Source organism: Ceratosolen solmsi, unplaced genomic scaffold, assembly GCF_000503995.2.
Source record: "Ceratosolen solmsi marchali unplaced genomic scaffold, CerSol_1.0 scaffold13, whole genome shotgun sequence".
NCBI classification, from domain to species: domain Eukaryota; kingdom Metazoa; phylum Arthropoda; class Insecta; order Hymenoptera; family Agaonidae; genus Ceratosolen; species Ceratosolen solmsi.
In genome coordinates, this window is record NW_011948418.1 from 3,311,459 (window position 1) to 3,329,140 (window position 17,682).

Genomic DNA, 17,682 nt, shown 5'->3' on the forward strand with positions numbered 1-17,682 from the left:
TATATACACAATACCATTTTTTAAAAAGAATATCATACTTTTATTATAGCAATATCATTCTGGTAGTGTATATTCGGTAAATTTAAAGCCGCAATCCACTGATCGAAACTTATCCACCATATTGGATTGTATCTTATACTACGTGATAATTCACCAGGTCCAACTAGTACTTCAATTCCAAAAACTTCTACATTCTCGAAACAGTGCTCAGCTGTGAGTACGTGAGTCAACGAAATTAACACTCCTGTGCAATGGATAGAGGCGTTCAATTCCAGATGAGGATTACGTTTAACTAAAACAACCGCAGGTGGATATTCATTTTCTTCTACCGATCTGATATTATTAATATCACCAACCAATGCCATCGAAAAGGAATAATGCATACAATCTGAATCATAAATATATTTACAATTGGATATATATAAATATATATATAATAACAGAACGATATATATTGTTCTGATATTCTCTAGAGTATTTTTGTTGTACTATTGGAAAAAATCTGTAATACATAATACTTACGGAATATTGTAAGAAAAATAAATATTTCACCAGACATGATGGACAGTATATAACAATATATAGTAAAAATTGAATCTTATAAAATAAATTAGTGTTACCTAGAATATTAGAAAAACTAATTATATTCAGGCTATGTAAAAATTTTACCTTAAAATGAAATACAATAAAAAATAAAAAACAATTACAATTTAATATAGTATAATAAAGTTTATCAAATTTCGTGATAAACATTAAATTTCCTAAAAGTGTTCGAATAAATAAATAAATAAATAAATATATATATATATATATATATATATATATATATATTTTCATAAATTATATGAAAATTGTTATATATGTTATAATGAATAAAACTATGGGATATTTTTTTTTTTTTTTTTTTTTTGTTTGGATATTTTTTTTTTTTTTTTTTTTTGGTTCGTTAATCAACACAAATTAATGCTCATTATCGAAATTGATGACAATTGAATATGATATCCTGGAAATGATAAATTAAGTTGATTCAAATCGTTCAGTTTTTCGAAACTCGATTCTTATTATCATTAAACAAGAATACTTTAATAAAAAAAATTTAAAAAAACAGCGTCAATCGCATTACATATTTTAATAAATAAGCTGTTATGGGTATATAATGTAATAACGATATAAATATACTCACATATAACGTTTAATGTAATAGTAACTATTTATCTTATTTTTCGTATGCGATTTTTGAGTTACACAGTCACATATCGCAATGAAACATTAGTAAAAATAATCAATGTCAATAAATAGAAGATATACAAATATTACAATAAATACATCTCATTGTTAGAGTGGGCAATCGTTGTGTGAAATGAAATAAATAAATCATGAATTGTATTTGCGAATTAATGGAAAATGTTTACAGCAATCTGATTCTGATAAAAAAAAATGTTTATTGACAATAAAGAAACAAGTGTTTGTTATATTATTTTATTGTACGTATTTGTTGTATAATAATTTACATTTGAATTATAATTATTTCTATAATAATCAATATGTAATAAAAGAATCACATTATCAATGATCACTTTTATTTAAACTAACTCATTAAAATCATTTTAAGTCATTTTATATATTTGAACATAGGATATTTCTTTCGCATATCGTATTATGATACTTAAACACAACTAATATTTATTAATCAAGTTCGAATAATTTCTTTAAAATATTAAAATATTATGTATTTGAGGAGAAAGTAGTTGAGTTACAATTTCATTTTTTACAACGATATAAATGATTTGGAGGATCGATTTTTTTTTCGTTTTCTTTCATGGAACGTTAATATTAATTAAGTACTGACAAACTAAAATACTATAGTTAAAATAATTTTGAGTTAATGTTAACAATATAATTATCATTATCTATCTTTATCCTATCCATCATTTTCTATAATATGGTTTATAAAAATTCTGTACAAGTACAGATAAAGATGAATGTTTACTTTATTAGGATGAAAGGTGCCGTGATAAGGTGGTGATACGCCCAGATTTATACCTACAATAGCGCCATTATATAGAAGTGGACCACCGTTATCTCCCTGAAATGAAAATGCAATTCATTAGGTTTATTTACAATCGAGCATAAATTTTCATAATTTTGCACATGCAAATATAATCTACATGCTAAATATCATTTTAAATAAATGAATTATATTTTCCGTTGTCTGCGTCGGCTACTATTTCACGAAGTATATAAACTATAATAGTTTTTTTATTTCCTTCGCACGATGTTATAAAGTAAGTTAGTTAATGTAAGGCATTGATGGTTTGCTTCAATTTGTTTTTCATGTCTTTGTTTTCATTGGCTTTTATCATTTGAGATGTATGGAATTGATATCTGTGCCACATGCCTTATTAATTCAAAGATATTTCTGATAATGACAAAGAATGAAATTATAATATTTAGAATTCTTTTATGCACATAATTTCTATAACTCAAAATTTTATTTATAATTCCTAAATTATAAATAAAACTGGTTTTAAAATAATATTCCAACAGTATAAGCTAACATATGTCTATTTGTTTTCTAATGGAATTTCTACCGTTTGTATTGTATGAATATAAAAAAAAAAGTATTTAAAATGTAATTCTGAATATATATATATATATATATATATATATATATATTTTTTTGTCAATCTAAAATAACCATTATAAATATTCTATTTGTTAAATTATTTAAAAAAAAAAAAAATAAAAAATAAAATAATCGTAATACAGTTCATAACTGTAAAACAAATTTTTCCTAATATCCTCGTATAATTCTAATGAATCATAAGAATATTTTCACTTTATAATTTTAAATTTAAAATGGTTGGATTTAAAATTGTTGTTGAAAGTAGTACTCAGATAATATAATGTATTATTTATGTATCGTTTTACAATGCGTTCTCTAAATCAAAATTTAATTAGTATTCTTACAAGTTGACAATCCACATATAATTAGTATATGAAATGGATTATTAAGATAATACTTTTGAGCATTAGAGCATGTGGGTATACAATACGTACATTAGTAAGTTGAGCGTATGGTGTTCTTGAGGAGCATATGTAGTTTACTGACACATACAAAAGCACTCCTTCGATCTGTGAAGCTCTATGACCGCACTCGCTGTGATGTAAAACCCTCGCTTCAGTAGTTTGTACTCTCCACGTATACTCGACATTATTTGTTCTACCACATCCGAGTAATTGAACATCTAATCCATAAAACACGGAGGTATCCATAGCCGCTGACAATACACCAGAAGTCACTTGATCGTTTAATCCAATAACCTGAAATAATTCCTCTATTTGAACGCAATGTGTATTTAAACGAGTAGCAAAATATAAGAAAGATTTTGTCTTATTTGTATTTTGATCTCTCAATAGTAAGATACGATTAATTAAACAATTTAGCAATTGTAATATCAATTTTTTGCCCTAAATTAACGTATTAATTTTATGAATGATAATTTACTTTCATCATAGCAATATTATTATTTAAATGCACAAGCGGTAAATCCCGAGCGACGGTCCACTGATCGTATGATGTCCACCATATTGGATAGTAAGATAGTGTCTCGAGCAAATGACCAGATCCAAGTAGTATTTTAATTGCAAAATTTCCCAGATTATCCATGCAGCTTGCAGCTGTCATGACATGACTATTTGATACAAGGGATCCTGAGCATATTACATTACTGATTACGTTAGAATGAGGCGAGTACTTTGCAATGCAAACAACATAAGGAACTTCATTATCATTCACTGATCTAATATTATATCCAACTAATGCCCCCGCGTATGGAAAGTTAGAAATGCTTTCTGTAATTTAAAAGTTATATGATATATTTTGTAGAAAAAATATTTTTAAAAATTCTCCATTACTTACGTAATAATACAATTTGAAAGAACAAGAAGATTTTCCTATAATACATACTGAAAAAATAAATTGAAAACTTTCAGCTTAATATATATTTTCTATATGTCTCTACTACATAAATTATTTTTGTCGTTATTATGAATAATTATATTTATTTTAAATAAAATCGATTAACACTGTATAATTTAGTATACTTATAGGTTTGAAGTATTTCATTGTAAAAAGTTAAATCAAATTTTGTTAGTGAAAAGAATTTATAATTAGATTAACAATTTTTTATTTTATACAAGTATTTATATAATTAGTGAATAATAAAATTGGAGTATTATCAATTTAATGATTATACGCCATTCGTAATTTAGGTAAAAATAAATTTTATTGACATTATATTATTAATATTTTAATTTACATTTCAAAGTTCGTTTTTATAATATGCGGAAAATGATAATAATACATTTTTAATACATGTATATATAATTAAATTATTTTAAAATTTTATAAGAATTCAATTTTATTTAAATTAACTCTAAAATCATTTTAAGCTATCACGCTTCTCGTCTTATTTAATATAATTACACTAATATATGAGAGATAATTACTAATGAACAATGTTTGGTAAGTCAAATATCAATATTTTACTATTTAATAATGGTATTAAAGTTTTAAAAAATTATTTATCTGATGAATAGTAAGAAATAGCGAAACTTTTATGATATATAAAGTTTATCTATTGTAAATTTTGTATCGAGTAAGTAATTAAATTTTAATAATATTTAATCAAATAAGAAATTAAGTAAACAATTTTCAAAAGTCACCAAAAAAAAACAATTTAATTATTTCATTTTTTACAACGATATAAGATGATTTGATGTGTCAATGTTAATTATTAATTACTCTTAACATTAATATTGTATTGCCAATCTAAAATTGCTAACTAAAATTAAAATAATTTTCAGTTAAACTTAACGGGATAGTTAATGATAAATATTTTTATCCTATCATTCATCCGCTATAACATTGTTCAAAAAATCTCTGTATAAATAAGCATATATGTGAATGTTTACTTTTTCAGGATGAAAATTATTTCCAAACGGCGGGCTTACGCCCAAATTTATGCCTATAATAGCGTCAGAAAATATAACTGGTGCACCACTATCCCCCTGAAATATAAATAAAATTTAGATTAGATAAATTTCTAACAAGTATAAATTTAATAATTATATAACTTTGTGTGTGTGTGTGTGTGTGTGTGTGTGTGTGGGTGGGTGGGTGGGTGGGTGAGCGTGTGCGAACGCGCGTGTGAGTTTGCGAGACTTAGCGGCTGTGAGTGCGTGAACGAGCGCGCTTATGCGCGTATTTGTTTGTAATTCGTACATTCAATATCCCTGTGAATTTGTATATTCTGTTTCCTGCATTGGCCACATCGCACGAAATATATAAATCTAAAATTTTTGTTTTCTTCGTATAATCTTACAAAATAAGTTAATCAAATATTACTAATGAACATAAAACCTAGTTTATGTTCTGTATATTTTTTACTCTTCGTTTATTTTGTACTTTATTATTGTCGTATAAAAAAATTAATGCATTTTTCGAAATTATAATGCTTTTAATGGTTGTGCATTACCATCTCCCATTACATACAATTTTAATTATAATTCGAAAATTGAAAAACATAAATTTGTGTATGTCGATTTTAAAGAATTTATATTATAAAAAATTTATTTAGAACAATATATTCCTTCTGTTTTAAATAGTTTTAAAGCTTGAATTATATTGATATGCATATAATTATGTTATTTATTAAAATTTTAAAATACGTTCATAGTACATACTCTACTCGTTTGAATATATGGTGAATTCCTTGTACATATATAATTTTCTGGAATATACAAGTGTGATCTGGCAACATAAGAAACTATATGATTACACTCATTAAGATTAAGAACCCTTGCATTAGCAGTTTGGACAGTTAACGGATGCTCATCATCATTCGTTCTACCGCATCCGACGAGTTGGAAGTTTAATCCATAAAATACATTAATTGGAGTTATATCTGATAAGACGCCAGGAATTATTTGATGTTCTAATCCAAAAATCTGAAAGAATCCCTCTATTTAAATTGTAATATGCATTGAGATCGCTAATAAAATACAAGAATTTTTAAATAATTTATATCTTTAAATATTAATTTATATTATTAAATATTAATTGTCTAATAAATTATTTAACTGCCCAATAATTAGAAGATTAAAATTTTTTTTTATTCTAAAATATTAGGTTTTTTTTTTTTAATATGATATACTTTTAACAGAGCGATATCATTGTTCAAGTTTGTAATTGGTAAGTTCCGAGCTGCGGTCCATTGATCATACGATATCCACCATATTGGATAATAAATTGGATAATTGTGTGGTTGACCATATCTAAATAATACTTCGAGTGCCAAATCCTGCAGATTATCGAAACAGTGCTCAGCCGTTAAAATAAGATTCGGTGTTATAAGTGCTCCTGAGCATATTATACTATTGGTTAAGTGATTACGAGGGGAGTACTTTGCAATGCAAACAACATAAGGAACTTCATTATCATTCACTGATCTAATATTATATCCAACTAATGCCCCCGCGTATGGAAAGTTAGAAATGCTTTCTGTAATTTAAAAGTTATATGATATATTTTGTAGAAAAAATATTTTTAAAAATTCTTCATTACTCACGTAGTATTATAGTTTGGAGAAGCAAAAATAATGTTTTATTATACATAGTCACGAAATTAAATTCGAAAATTTAATAGATAATATTATATTTATCAGCGGAATACGTCGCGTCCTTTTTACTTCTTTTATTGTAAAACTTATCGATATTTCTTAACATACGTTGCGTACCTTTAAATATGATCTTAAGGCGCATACTTGTTCTATTACTATACAATAATTGGATGTTCTTAGTCTCCGGTGATCATGGCAAACAATAAGCCACGTCATGGATCGTGGATCACACAAATCGTGAATTACACAAAAAGGAAAATGAGAGATACGAGCACAAAGAGCTAATCATTATATATCGTTTAGAGATCACGAAGGCAGAAAAAAGTATATCATCTAAATAAAGCAATCTAGATTGACCTTTATGACTTTTATGTGGATGCTTTTTATATGGTTCTGGTAACTTACTCATTAATTTTGTTTTCAATTGTTTCACTCGTACTAGCTAGAAGTTTTAAATGCAATCAACCGATAAATAAATTATAATCAATGTACGACTGATTTGGCGGATAAATTGAGTAAAATATATAACGGCATATCAATTATTTAGAATCTACAATTGACAATAAGTTAATATGTATTATTTATTAAATGTTTACATGGATAAGCACAACGATTAAATTATTAATCTTAATAAAAAATTTTTAAAAAATTTAATAGTTATGGTATTAATGCAATCTTAGTGAACAGGATTCTGAATATTTACTCCTACGTCAGAAATTAAAACCTCGTCGAGCATTTTATTTTGTTAAAAAAACAATTATTGTGAAATTTATAATGTGTAAAATAATCATATGTTGGAATAAAGTAATTCCGACGTATGGTAAAGTATAATTTCTTTAAGTGAACAATAGTAATTTCAGATACTCGCATATTACAGTAAAAAAGAAAATTTTTACAAATTTAAACAATTAAAATTTGAGATTAATAATTTTTTCGTAATATAATATATGTTTATTTACGTTTTCAAATTCAACTATTTTAATAATATTTAAGCATTTTCTATGCTTTAAATGACATAAATTGCTCAATAATCCTAAGGAATGTTGTTAAAAAGAATCTTATTACAGTTTTCCATGAATAAACAAATTATTAAATACTTTAATAATTTAATTCAATAATACATTATTAATCATTTTAAAAAACATAAAGTCATAGTAATCACTACCCATACGAAGGTTGAGTTTATTAGATTCATCAATGCTAACTATTAATTTTTATTAAATATATAATGTGCTTTTGTAAAATTAGGAAATTAAGATTTACTTATTACATAATAATAGAAATTTTAAAAAAGTACTATATTTCACTCTAATCAACTCCTGTGAACCATTCGCCTATTATTAACTAATTAATCAATTAACACCATATAATAAACGTTCGTTTACGTATAATTTTAATACGACGGAGACAATTACGTAATATTAGGTAATGATTTAATTAATAAAATAGTACTTCATACTTAAAATAGCATTCTTAATATTTTGAAAATATTAAATGTGATATATATATAAATATATATATATATATATATATGTATATTGTTGATGTAAAAATATTGAATTATAAAAATATTTTTTTTTTTCATTTTATATAAAATTCCATTTCCAAATAAATATAGTTTATGGTAATATTTTTATTATACCTTAATTTATTTTTATGATAAAATAAATCTTTAGATTAGCATAAACTACCTCTTTGTAAAATTTGTTAGAAAATTATACTTGTTAAATAAAAAATTAAAATTTTTTTAATAAAAAACAAATAATTTTATATAAAATGTATTAGCACGTACGCCAGGAGTTTATACACATGGAGTGTTGTTTGCGCATATAATATTAGGAACATGTAAATATTATGTACTTTGTAAAACTATTACATTTAATATTTGAATCATTATCGGATATTAATTAAAAATAGATTTACCGTGACCGTGAGTGTAAAATAAATTGAATGAACAATCCAAATCTCTAAAATGACTTTTAAGATTTCTCTTCAATTCTGTTCATTTATGTTTTAATTAGCTAAATTATTTTAATTACACATAATTGTTGAGATAATATTTAATATTTTAATGTATACTGAAAACAGAATAAAAAAATATATTGTTGATAATATTAAGCTTAAACATAATATAACGACAATATTCTTTCTTACATGAATAGTTTAATTTTAATACAGCAATGTCATTGTAGCTTCTTATTATAATCCTACGACGTCTATATCATTGGATGATAATACGAAAATATAAATCCACATTAGTATTATAAACTTATAGTGTTATATAATATTTAAATGTTACTGATAAAATGTTTAATTGCATTTATAATTAACATATTTACAATAGTATTAAATATTCGTATCATTCGGTAATTAACTAGTAATTTTTACAAATTTTTCTTAAAAGACTTAAGATATCCTTTGTATTCATCTTTAAATAAATAAATATTAACGCTTTACAATAGAATCTACATTGTTTTAAAAGATAACGCAACTTGTGTATTTAATCTCTTAACCGAGTATACGATAAATTTGAACATGTTCTCGTGGCTTTTGATATATATTAAGTAATTATATTAAAATTTCATATTACATTTAATAAATATGTAGTAACACAATAATACGTTGAAAAATTATGTTCAAATTCTTTATCACTTTAGGTAAAAAATATATTTTAAAAATTTATAAAAGTGGATTACATTCAATTAGTTCCACTATATCATTCCACAACTAATATAATTGTTTTAATTTAATATTATATTATACGTAATCTTATATATATATACAAACAGAATAATATCAGAAAAAGATGCAATCAAAATAGTTGTAACCAATTACATTATACTAATATTCTACATTTATTCGTTTTTTATATTTTTAAGTGCTTTAATGTTAACTGTTTACCACTTACTCAATATATTGTTTATAATGGTTTATCAAACAATTTTACCATCATTTACCGCATCCATTTACACTTGCCTCACTAAAACTTTATCTCAGTAAGCCACATTCAAATGAAGAAGTTACTGAGAGAGTTGCACCATTAGGATTATAATTTCAAAAATATTTGTTGAAATTTGATTTGAATTAGATATGTTCAATATAAAATAATATTATTAGAGTAATTATGTTTTTAAGCTTAATAACCAGTTGAAAAAATAAAATGAAGGGATATGACACACACACGCACTTATGGATATACACGAACGTGTGTTTTAATAAAAATACATTAACAGATGGGGGAGGGGGGAAGAATAAAAAATTAAGTGCATAATAATGAAAATGGGAGATATAGTTTTGTTCAAAGGTAACGAATACATGTGTGCATATATATTTACTTATTCATAATTGATATCCACGAATGTAGTTATTTGGATCTCATAGATATAATAAACCTCGTAGAAAGCAGATATTATCGTAAAAAGCAGGATAGTACTATTGTAAGATATATTACCTTTTAAATATTATGAAAATCCCTAGTAATGGAAGATGGAAGACCTTATTTGTCATATATTAGATGCTTGTCGTAAATCGAAACTAAAATTGTTATATATATATATATATATATATATATGCGCGCGCGTGTGTGTGTGCGTGTGTGCGCGTGCGCGCGCGTGTGCGTGCTTGTGTAAAATACAAAAAAATATAATTTCGAGGTTGGTTCATGCCTTGTACGATCAGACTATAAACAATGATGAATGTCGTTTGCTGGAGACGCTTATTGATTATATTTGATTTTGAATGGTTAACTAAATTAAATTTCGTAGAGTATTATAGCCTTGAAATAGCACATAGCAACCGATATAAAAGCTATGAGGTGGTCAAAATGACAAATAAACGGCGAATTAACGTTTTATCTAGTTCCTCGTCTCTATAATTAGCAATAGTGTTAAGTCTATGAATATAGACGTTGTATATATAAATACAAGTTTACATAAACTGTGAACAATAAATAGGTTTAGACAAAACCTATCTATATTTGATCTATACAATAAATACTAGCGGATATTTTTATCAAATCAGAAAGAAAGGATAAAGAAAACAATTAGTTAAATAGAATAACAATAAGGTTACTCCGCACTTTGGCTTGACTGTTTGCAAATAGTGAATTTCATAAAAAAAAAACCATGATTAAAAATAGGATAAATATTTTAGAGATTATTTCGTTATAATATCTACAGTTTTAATTTATGGAATGTTATAAAAATAAAAATGTGAACACTTAAAATATCGAATGATAAATATTTATAAAATGAATGTATATAGATTATTTTTAATTCACAAATAGTTGTCTATAATGGAGAACGGAGATCCATATAAATTGCATATTTTACATTTGCATTTAAAATTCGTAAACAACTTTCAAACGTACTTTTATTAATTTCCATCAAAGAAAAAGAAAAGAAAAAGAAAAAAAAATCAGTATATGAGCAATAAATATTTGAACGTGTAATTCAGTAAGTAAATTCAAGAAGAATTGAAGCTAATAATCCTATTGACTAGTATAAACAGTAATAGGATATTTTATTACTAATACACCTTCGAAAATCTAATAACTGATTGATCATAATATATTCATTAGATAGGATGATAATTTGTATCGAATATTAAACTTGGAGATCATATTATTATTATAAGTCTATAAATTCTAATTTTAATGTATTATAATATGAGTTATTAAAATTAATATTTTTTGGCCAGAACAATTAGTATTTCCAATTAGATTTTCTTCCAGTATTAGACCTAAAAATACAAACTACAAAGAAAAATTCATCTCTTATAATATTGAATATTTTATAATGTTAAATTAGTGAACTGTGATGAGTTATGTATCAAATATTTATCATATAGATCTGTTAAGTAGAAAACGTTTGAGTATTAATCTGCTATTTGTGAGAAATTATTCTCTAATATTCAATTAGTTTATTCAATCCACGATTAAACAACTACTTGTTGGAAGTTTTTTTAATATCTAATTTTTACTGATTTTTTTGTTTTTTTTTTTGTTTTCTTTTGTCATACTTAAGAGAATTTCTTTTAAGATAAACAACTTTGTTCCTAAAATTGATCAATAGCTCGATAATCAGGTCACACATAACTGTGCAAGCTGAGGGATGAATTGAAGATAGAAGATGTCTTTTTCTTCATTATGAAAAGAGGGAATAAAAAAGATGAGCAATGAGATGAAGCACGTTTCATTGGATACTAAAAGGGCCCATACAATCATATTCGTGGTGAAGATTAAAACGAGCATAATACAATTTTAGGAAGTCACATATTAATAATTCTATACAGTTGATAATCAAGTTAAAAAAATCTTGCCTCATTAAACATAAGAGTTGCACCTGTTATACGCTACTTAAATACCTTATTTGCCAATAAAAAATAAAATATGGAATAGTTATGCTTTGATATAGAAACATGCTCTGGTAAAGAAGTATTTTGGTATTTTGTTGAGGTATAAAGAAATTCATTAAATTAACTATTCTTGATAAGACAGGCCGATAAAGAGATTATCGAGTCAAATTAAACTTTCAGGCACATACATAATGACGCAATAGATACATTTTAAAGAAATACATATTTGTTTATTATATCATATATTATTATATTGCTAAAGTATAATTCATATTATTCATTTCTTAAAGTTTTCTCCGGTTAATTCAAGTCTTGATAATCATACTTATGAAATAAACAATATTTTTTTGCTCAACTTTAAAACACTCGAATTATTAAACTGCAACAGTATAATAACTACTTCATTACTTACTCCTCATTCGTGCATTCGTTTGCCAACGACATAATTAACGCTCTTACTACGCAATCTTACCAACGAGTATAGAATGGACCAACCAAGAATGGAAGTGCATACTAAGTTAAGTAAGCCGCCATACCTTTTTTTCTGCAGTAACGAAACTATATAAGGCGTAAGAAAACATTGCTTAATACGTGGAACCTTAAGCCTAGGTACTCGATTACCGACATTTTGACGGCGCCTGCAATTATAGTCTCTACGAATCCAGTGGGCGCATATATGAAATGGAAGCATACATTACGTGCGACATCTGTCGGCGTAGTATTACGTTACAATTCCTAAACTCTAAAACATTCACGATCATTAATAATTATATTTTGGTTGCGTTGCGTACACAAAGTTGAAAAAGTTGTTCTGACAATTTATGATAAAAGTAAATTAATTTTGTATATAAAATAAATAATGGAGACGATTTTGGAGCAGCAGCGTCGTTATCATGAGGAGCGAGAGCGCTTGATGGATGCCATGGTAAAGGAAATGTTACACAAAAAACCTGGTCATAGGGAAAACATAAATTCGGAACATCGTTTGAAATTGTTGTTGGACCAGTTTATGGAAAGTACTTTGCATTTGCAAGAATTGTATGAAGATAAAGACGGTCAAAGAAAGGAGGAAGTACGTTCAGGCTATTTTATCATTTTTAATACAATTTTCTGTTTATTACATACTAAATTGTTTTCTTTTTTTTCTTTTTGTTATATATATATATATATATATATATATATATCATGTAATTTTGTAAACAATAATATGTTTACCGTACCATTGATTTTAACTATTTGTTTTGTAAAAAAAAAAAAAAAAAAAATTAGTCGTGGTAGTGTTGTGGTAAGTTGTGGTAAATTAAATTTTCTCAATCAAAATTAGGTATAAAAATGACCATTTTTATTAAAACGAAGACAAGTGCACGCTTGAAGAAATGGTTTTTAATATTGAATAAGTTTCTTTTATTCTATAATTGTGTATTTTCTAATTATGAAATAAAAATTATACGTTTGATTGACTTTAACGTATTTTTATTGCTCTTAGGTTCAAGCGCTCGCTGGTCCAAATGAATTTTCAGAATTTTATTCCAGACTTAAATCTATAAAAGAATTTTATCGTCGACATCCAAATGAAATTAGTGTCCCTATGTCAGTTGAATTTGAAGAACTGGCAAAAATGAGAGAGAATCCCACCGAAGAAACTGCAAATCTTATTGACTTTACAGACGAAGAGGGTTATGGAAAATATTTAGATTTACACGAATGTTATGAAAAGTACATTAATTTAAAAGGAATTGAAAAAATTGATTATATTATGTATTTGTCAACATTCGATCACCTCTTTGATATACCAAAAGATAGAAAGAATGCAGAATATAGACTGTATGTCGAAACGTTATTAGAATACTTGGTAGACTTTTTAGGAAGAGTTAAACCACTTTTAGATTTAAACTGTGAACTTATCGATGCAAATAAAGAGTTTGAACTGCAATGGGAAAATAATATTTTCCCTGGATGGCCGAAAGAAGCTGGTAGTGCTTTAACGAATGTTGGAGCACATTTGGAATTGTCAGCATTTTCTTCTTGGGAAGAATTGGCGTCACTTGGCTTAGATAGATTAAAGTCCGCTCTTTTAGCACTTGGATTAAAGTGTGGAGGTACCTTAGAAGAAAGAGCCCAAAGATTGTTTAGTACAAAAGGTGAAGCTTCTCTAGATCCTAATTTGTTAGCAAAGAAGAAGCAAAGGAGGCCTGGTAAAGGTAAGAACGTTGAAAAGCAAATGGAAGTAGCAAGATTGGAAGCGCAAGTTTATAAACTAGCTGAATTAGTATCGAGTCAACGAATGGCCACAAAAGAAAATGTACAAAGAAAACAAGCCAGAACAGAAGGCGAACGTGGAGATTCCGATGCCGAAGCAAGTGCGAGCGAATCAGAAGAAGAAGACGATAATAATGTACCCTATAATCCTAAAAATTTACCACTTGGTTGGGATGGAAAGCCCATTCCTTATTGGCTATATAAATTACACGGTTTAAATATTAGCTATAATTGTGAAATATGTGGTAATTTTACATATAAAGGTCCAAAAGCTTTTCAACGCCATTTTGCAGAATGGAGGCATGCACATGGTATGCGTTGCCTAGGTATTCCAAATACTGCACATTTTGCTAATGTTACACAACTGGAAGATGCAATTGCATTATGGGAAAAACTGAAAGCTCAAAAACAAGCAGAAAGGTGGCAGCCTGAACAAGAAGAAGAGTTTGAAGATTCGTTGGGTAATGTTGTGAATCGTAAAACTTATGAAGATTTAAAACGACAAGGTCTTTTGTAAATTACTTATATATTTGTAAACTTACGTAATAAAGTTACAACTTTATTTAATGGAAAATAAATAAAATATTTAAACAACTTTTTACAATAATATTTGAAAAATGAGTAATTTTTCATTCTGTTAATAATACAGAATTTTTTGTTATTTTAGTTTCAAATTGCATATAAAACATTACAACAATGTTTTATTATGCTTTATTTGAATATATATTTTACAATAAGTTTGTAAATATTTTAATATAATTTAATAGATGAAACATATTAGAACGAACATTTTTATATCAGTCCTTAACTTTACCCTAAATGAAGTATATTAACAATAATATTAATAATACATTCTATACAAGGATTACTAATTATATTAATTTAATTTTCATAATTTATTATTTTTATTATAAATTATGTAATTTTCATTTTTATTTCATTTATAAGCACTTGAATTTTTTCTAAAAATTAATTAATAAATTTCATTTAGAAGCAATAAAATATATTTAAATAATAACTTAAGAGTTTTATTATATTTATAAATAATTGATTCTATTTGATTATAATTTTTTTGTAATATTACAGTATAGAAAATTTTATATAATTTAAATATTTTAAAAGTCTTTGTGTTTAAAATATATTAAATATAAAAGTATGTCTTGGAATTTTTTTTTTTAATTAATATGAAATATTTTCCTTTGTATAAAAATTAAAATTAATTCTAAACATAAATGTAACAAAATGAAATATACATCACTAGGTTAATTTAAAATAAATATATATTTATATAATGGTTTCATAATGGTCTAATTTTATTACTTTTTATTTAATTATTATTTAATTTTTAATATTATCAATCAATTACAACAAACTAAAAATGAAATGATCCTAATGTAATAATATGTACAATTAATTATGAAATGATATTTACTATCATAACAAATATTAAAATACGATTATATCTTTATTTTAAACATCTTGTAATACAAATTGTGTAGAATTATTTTCTTCGTTAGATTGTGTACCTTCTAAAATATTCTTTTTAAGTATAGCATTCTCAAGTTCGAGGGCTATTAATTCTCTTTTTCTGTGCTGAATACGACAATTTGCAAAATAACCAATTGATACTATCATATACGACGCAAACCCACAATGAGAAGATAATGCAGCTTTACTTGTATATAAAAAGGTTAACAGTCCAACGCCAACCCATGACGAGAATGAATAAACCATAGTTTGCTTAAAGCATGGAATTTGAAAAATATCTTTTTTCAAAATATACAAACTGAATGCTGGTTTTTCATCATTATCCATTATTTCTATAAATAAAAGATAAATACATGTTATATTAGCATATTAGTAATAAAATCAATCAGAGACAAAAATAAAAAATAAAAATTTCCAAAAATAAAAATTTGAATTAATACTTAACATTAATATTTATATAAATTTATTTTCTAATTTTTGTCTTTAATTTTAAAAATAAATATTTAATAATGTAACATCATTTCATAATAAACATCAGCATTTTTCACTAACGTTATTCGTATTTTCTAGATAAACAGACTTAAAAATTTAAGGAAGTTTTCATAAAAAATTGTTTAAATTTTAGAAAATAACGAATTTAATATTTGCAGACAGCAGACAATTTAACTTACCGATTATCCCTTTTATTTATAAATAATCACGTACAGTATTAATAGGCTTGGTAGTTCTTTACAATAAGTATAATAAATATTTAAAGGAACTATTTTTGATAAAATGTATTTTTTCTTAAAGTAGATACTCTAATTTATCGATAGAGGCGCTAAAGTATTACATAAAAACTCCAGAATTAGACGTGAAAATGATTTGAAATGCATCAACCGCCACTGGTTGGTTTATTCTAAAAATTATCAATTGTTCTTTAATAAAATATTCTTTAATTTTGTTTAAAGTGAATCTGTTAAATTATTATTATATTAAAATAGTAAAATTAGTAAAAATATAAAATATATAATGTACATATTTTTGTAAGTAAAAATTTTCAAGAAACATATAACGTTTATTTATATATTTTTATAAAATTTAAATTATAAATACGGCTCGATAATTGATATTGATGCTAACTTATTTTTATTTTAAAAGTAAAGACGTATTATTAAATTAAGTATGGGACAATAATAATTACCAATATACCGAGCATTCAAAATACAGAGAGAGAAAATATATTTTTGTATTATATATCTAGACTTTTTAAAATTTTAATCGAAATAACGTTAATTTTTTACACATAATTACAATCGGAAATTAATATTTGTTATTCATATATCACGTGACTCTCATACATTTAATTTTAATTTGTACTAATATAAAAATATGCGTAGATCAACATTCCGGCACTGCACATCATATCGTTTACTGTTAGTTCGAAATCTTCATTTTCTACATAACATTGTTCTTCATATAATAAATATCTTTATTTTTGGTACAAAATATGCAATATATATTTTGCTTATATAATTATTTAGTCCAATAGTGTAAGTAATGTACATTTTTAATTTATATCTATTGCACAGTATAAAAATAACTGGCTGAGAAGTAATGTTAAGAGAGATAATGAGATCATGAAGTTAACCTAAAAGTGTTCTATACCATCGCACTTGTTTCTATATTTGATGAATTTTCATATAAGTCATTGCAAGAGAAGAAATTGTCTCGAAGAAGAATAAATTATGACAGACCAGGAAATAAATGACGTAATTGGACATGACAGTCCGATGGATCGTAAGTATAAAATAACTTTTTATTAGTCCATATTATTTGTTTACATGTACATTCATAGAAATTATTTATTATTAAATTATATATTTTTATATACAAAGTATTAATAAAGTACTGGAAT

General features: G+C 25.2%; 4 protein-coding genes across 4 annotated transcripts in view; 2 read left to right on the top strand and 2 right to left on the bottom strand.

Annotated features, from left to right (window-relative positions):
* Positions 1-1,896: 1,896 nt before the first annotated feature.
* On the bottom strand, positions 1,897-3,329 carry LOC105360114 (uncharacterized). The gene is made up of 2 exons (XM_011496908.1): positions 3,061-3,329; positions 1,897-2,086 (listed from the first exon to the last, which is right to left on the bottom strand). The coding sequence occupies exons 1-2, from the start codon at positions 3,274-3,276 to the stop codon at positions 1,922-1,924; spliced, it is 381 nt and encodes a 126-aa protein (XP_011495210.1). The 5' UTR covers positions 3,277-3,329; the 3' UTR covers positions 1,897-1,921.
* A 1,582-nt stretch (positions 3,330-4,911) lies between these two features.
* Positions 4,912-6,678, bottom strand: LOC105360355 (thrombin-like enzyme ancrod). The gene is made up of 4 exons (XM_011497246.1): positions 6,633-6,678; positions 6,219-6,565; positions 5,749-6,012; positions 4,912-5,073 (listed from the first exon to the last, which is right to left on the bottom strand). Exons 1-4 carry the CDS (start codon positions 6,676-6,678, stop codon positions 4,912-4,914), a joined length of 819 nt encoding a protein of 272 aa, XP_011495548.1.
* A 6,043-nt stretch (positions 6,679-12,721) lies between these two features.
* Positions 12,722-14,857, top strand: noi (splicing factor 3a subunit 3 noi). Its single transcript, XM_011496909.1, has 2 exons — positions 12,722-13,110; positions 13,525-14,857. The coding sequence occupies exons 1-2, from the start codon at positions 12,898-12,900 to the stop codon at positions 14,812-14,814; spliced, it is 1,503 nt and encodes a 500-aa protein (XP_011495211.1). The 5' UTR covers positions 12,722-12,897; the 3' UTR covers positions 14,815-14,857.
* A 2,470-nt stretch (positions 14,858-17,327) lies between these two features.
* Positions 17,328-17,682, top strand: part of PIG-S (phosphatidylinositol glycan anchor biosynthesis class S) — a 37,136-nt gene continuing 36,781 nt past the window's right edge. The window contains exon 1 of the mRNA XM_011496913.1: positions 17,328-17,564. Within this exon, the coding sequence (XP_011495215.1) occupies positions 17,513-17,564 (52 nt within the window). The 5' untranslated portion in view covers positions 17,328-17,512. The remainder of the gene's footprint in view (positions 17,565-17,682) is intronic.

What these genes read in the sequence shown, in the direction of transcription:
- LOC105360114 (XM_011496908.1), bottom strand. Translation starts at nt 3,276, where the DNA reads ATGGATACCTCCGTGTTTTATGGATTAGATGTTCAATTACTCGGATGT. An exon ending in CATACGCTCAACTTACTAAT is followed by an intron (nt 2,087 to 3,060) that starts GTACGTATTGTA and finishes TTTTCATTTCAG; the next exon opens with GGAGATAACGGTGGTCCACT.
- LOC105360355 (XM_011497246.1), bottom strand. Translation starts at nt 6,678, where the DNA reads ATGTATAATAAAACATTATTTTTGCTTCTCCAAACTATAATACTAC. An exon ending in TCTCCAAACTATAATACTAC is followed by an intron (nt 6,566 to 6,632) that starts GTGAGTAATGAA and finishes TTTAAATTACAG; the next exon opens with AAAGCATTTCTAACTTTCCA. An exon ending in CATATATTCAAACGAGTAGA is followed by an intron (nt 5,074 to 5,748) that starts GTATGTACTATG and finishes TTTATATTTCAG; the next exon opens with GGGGATAGTGGTGCACCAGT.
- noi (XM_011496909.1), top strand. Translation starts at nt 12,898, where the DNA reads ATGGAGACGATTTTGGAGCAGCAGCGTCGTTATCATGAGGAGCGAGAG. An exon ending in ACGGTCAAAGAAAGGAGGAA is followed by an intron (nt 13,111 to 13,524) that starts GTACGTTCAGGC and finishes TATTGCTCTTAG; the next exon opens with GTTCAAGCGCTCGCTGGTCC.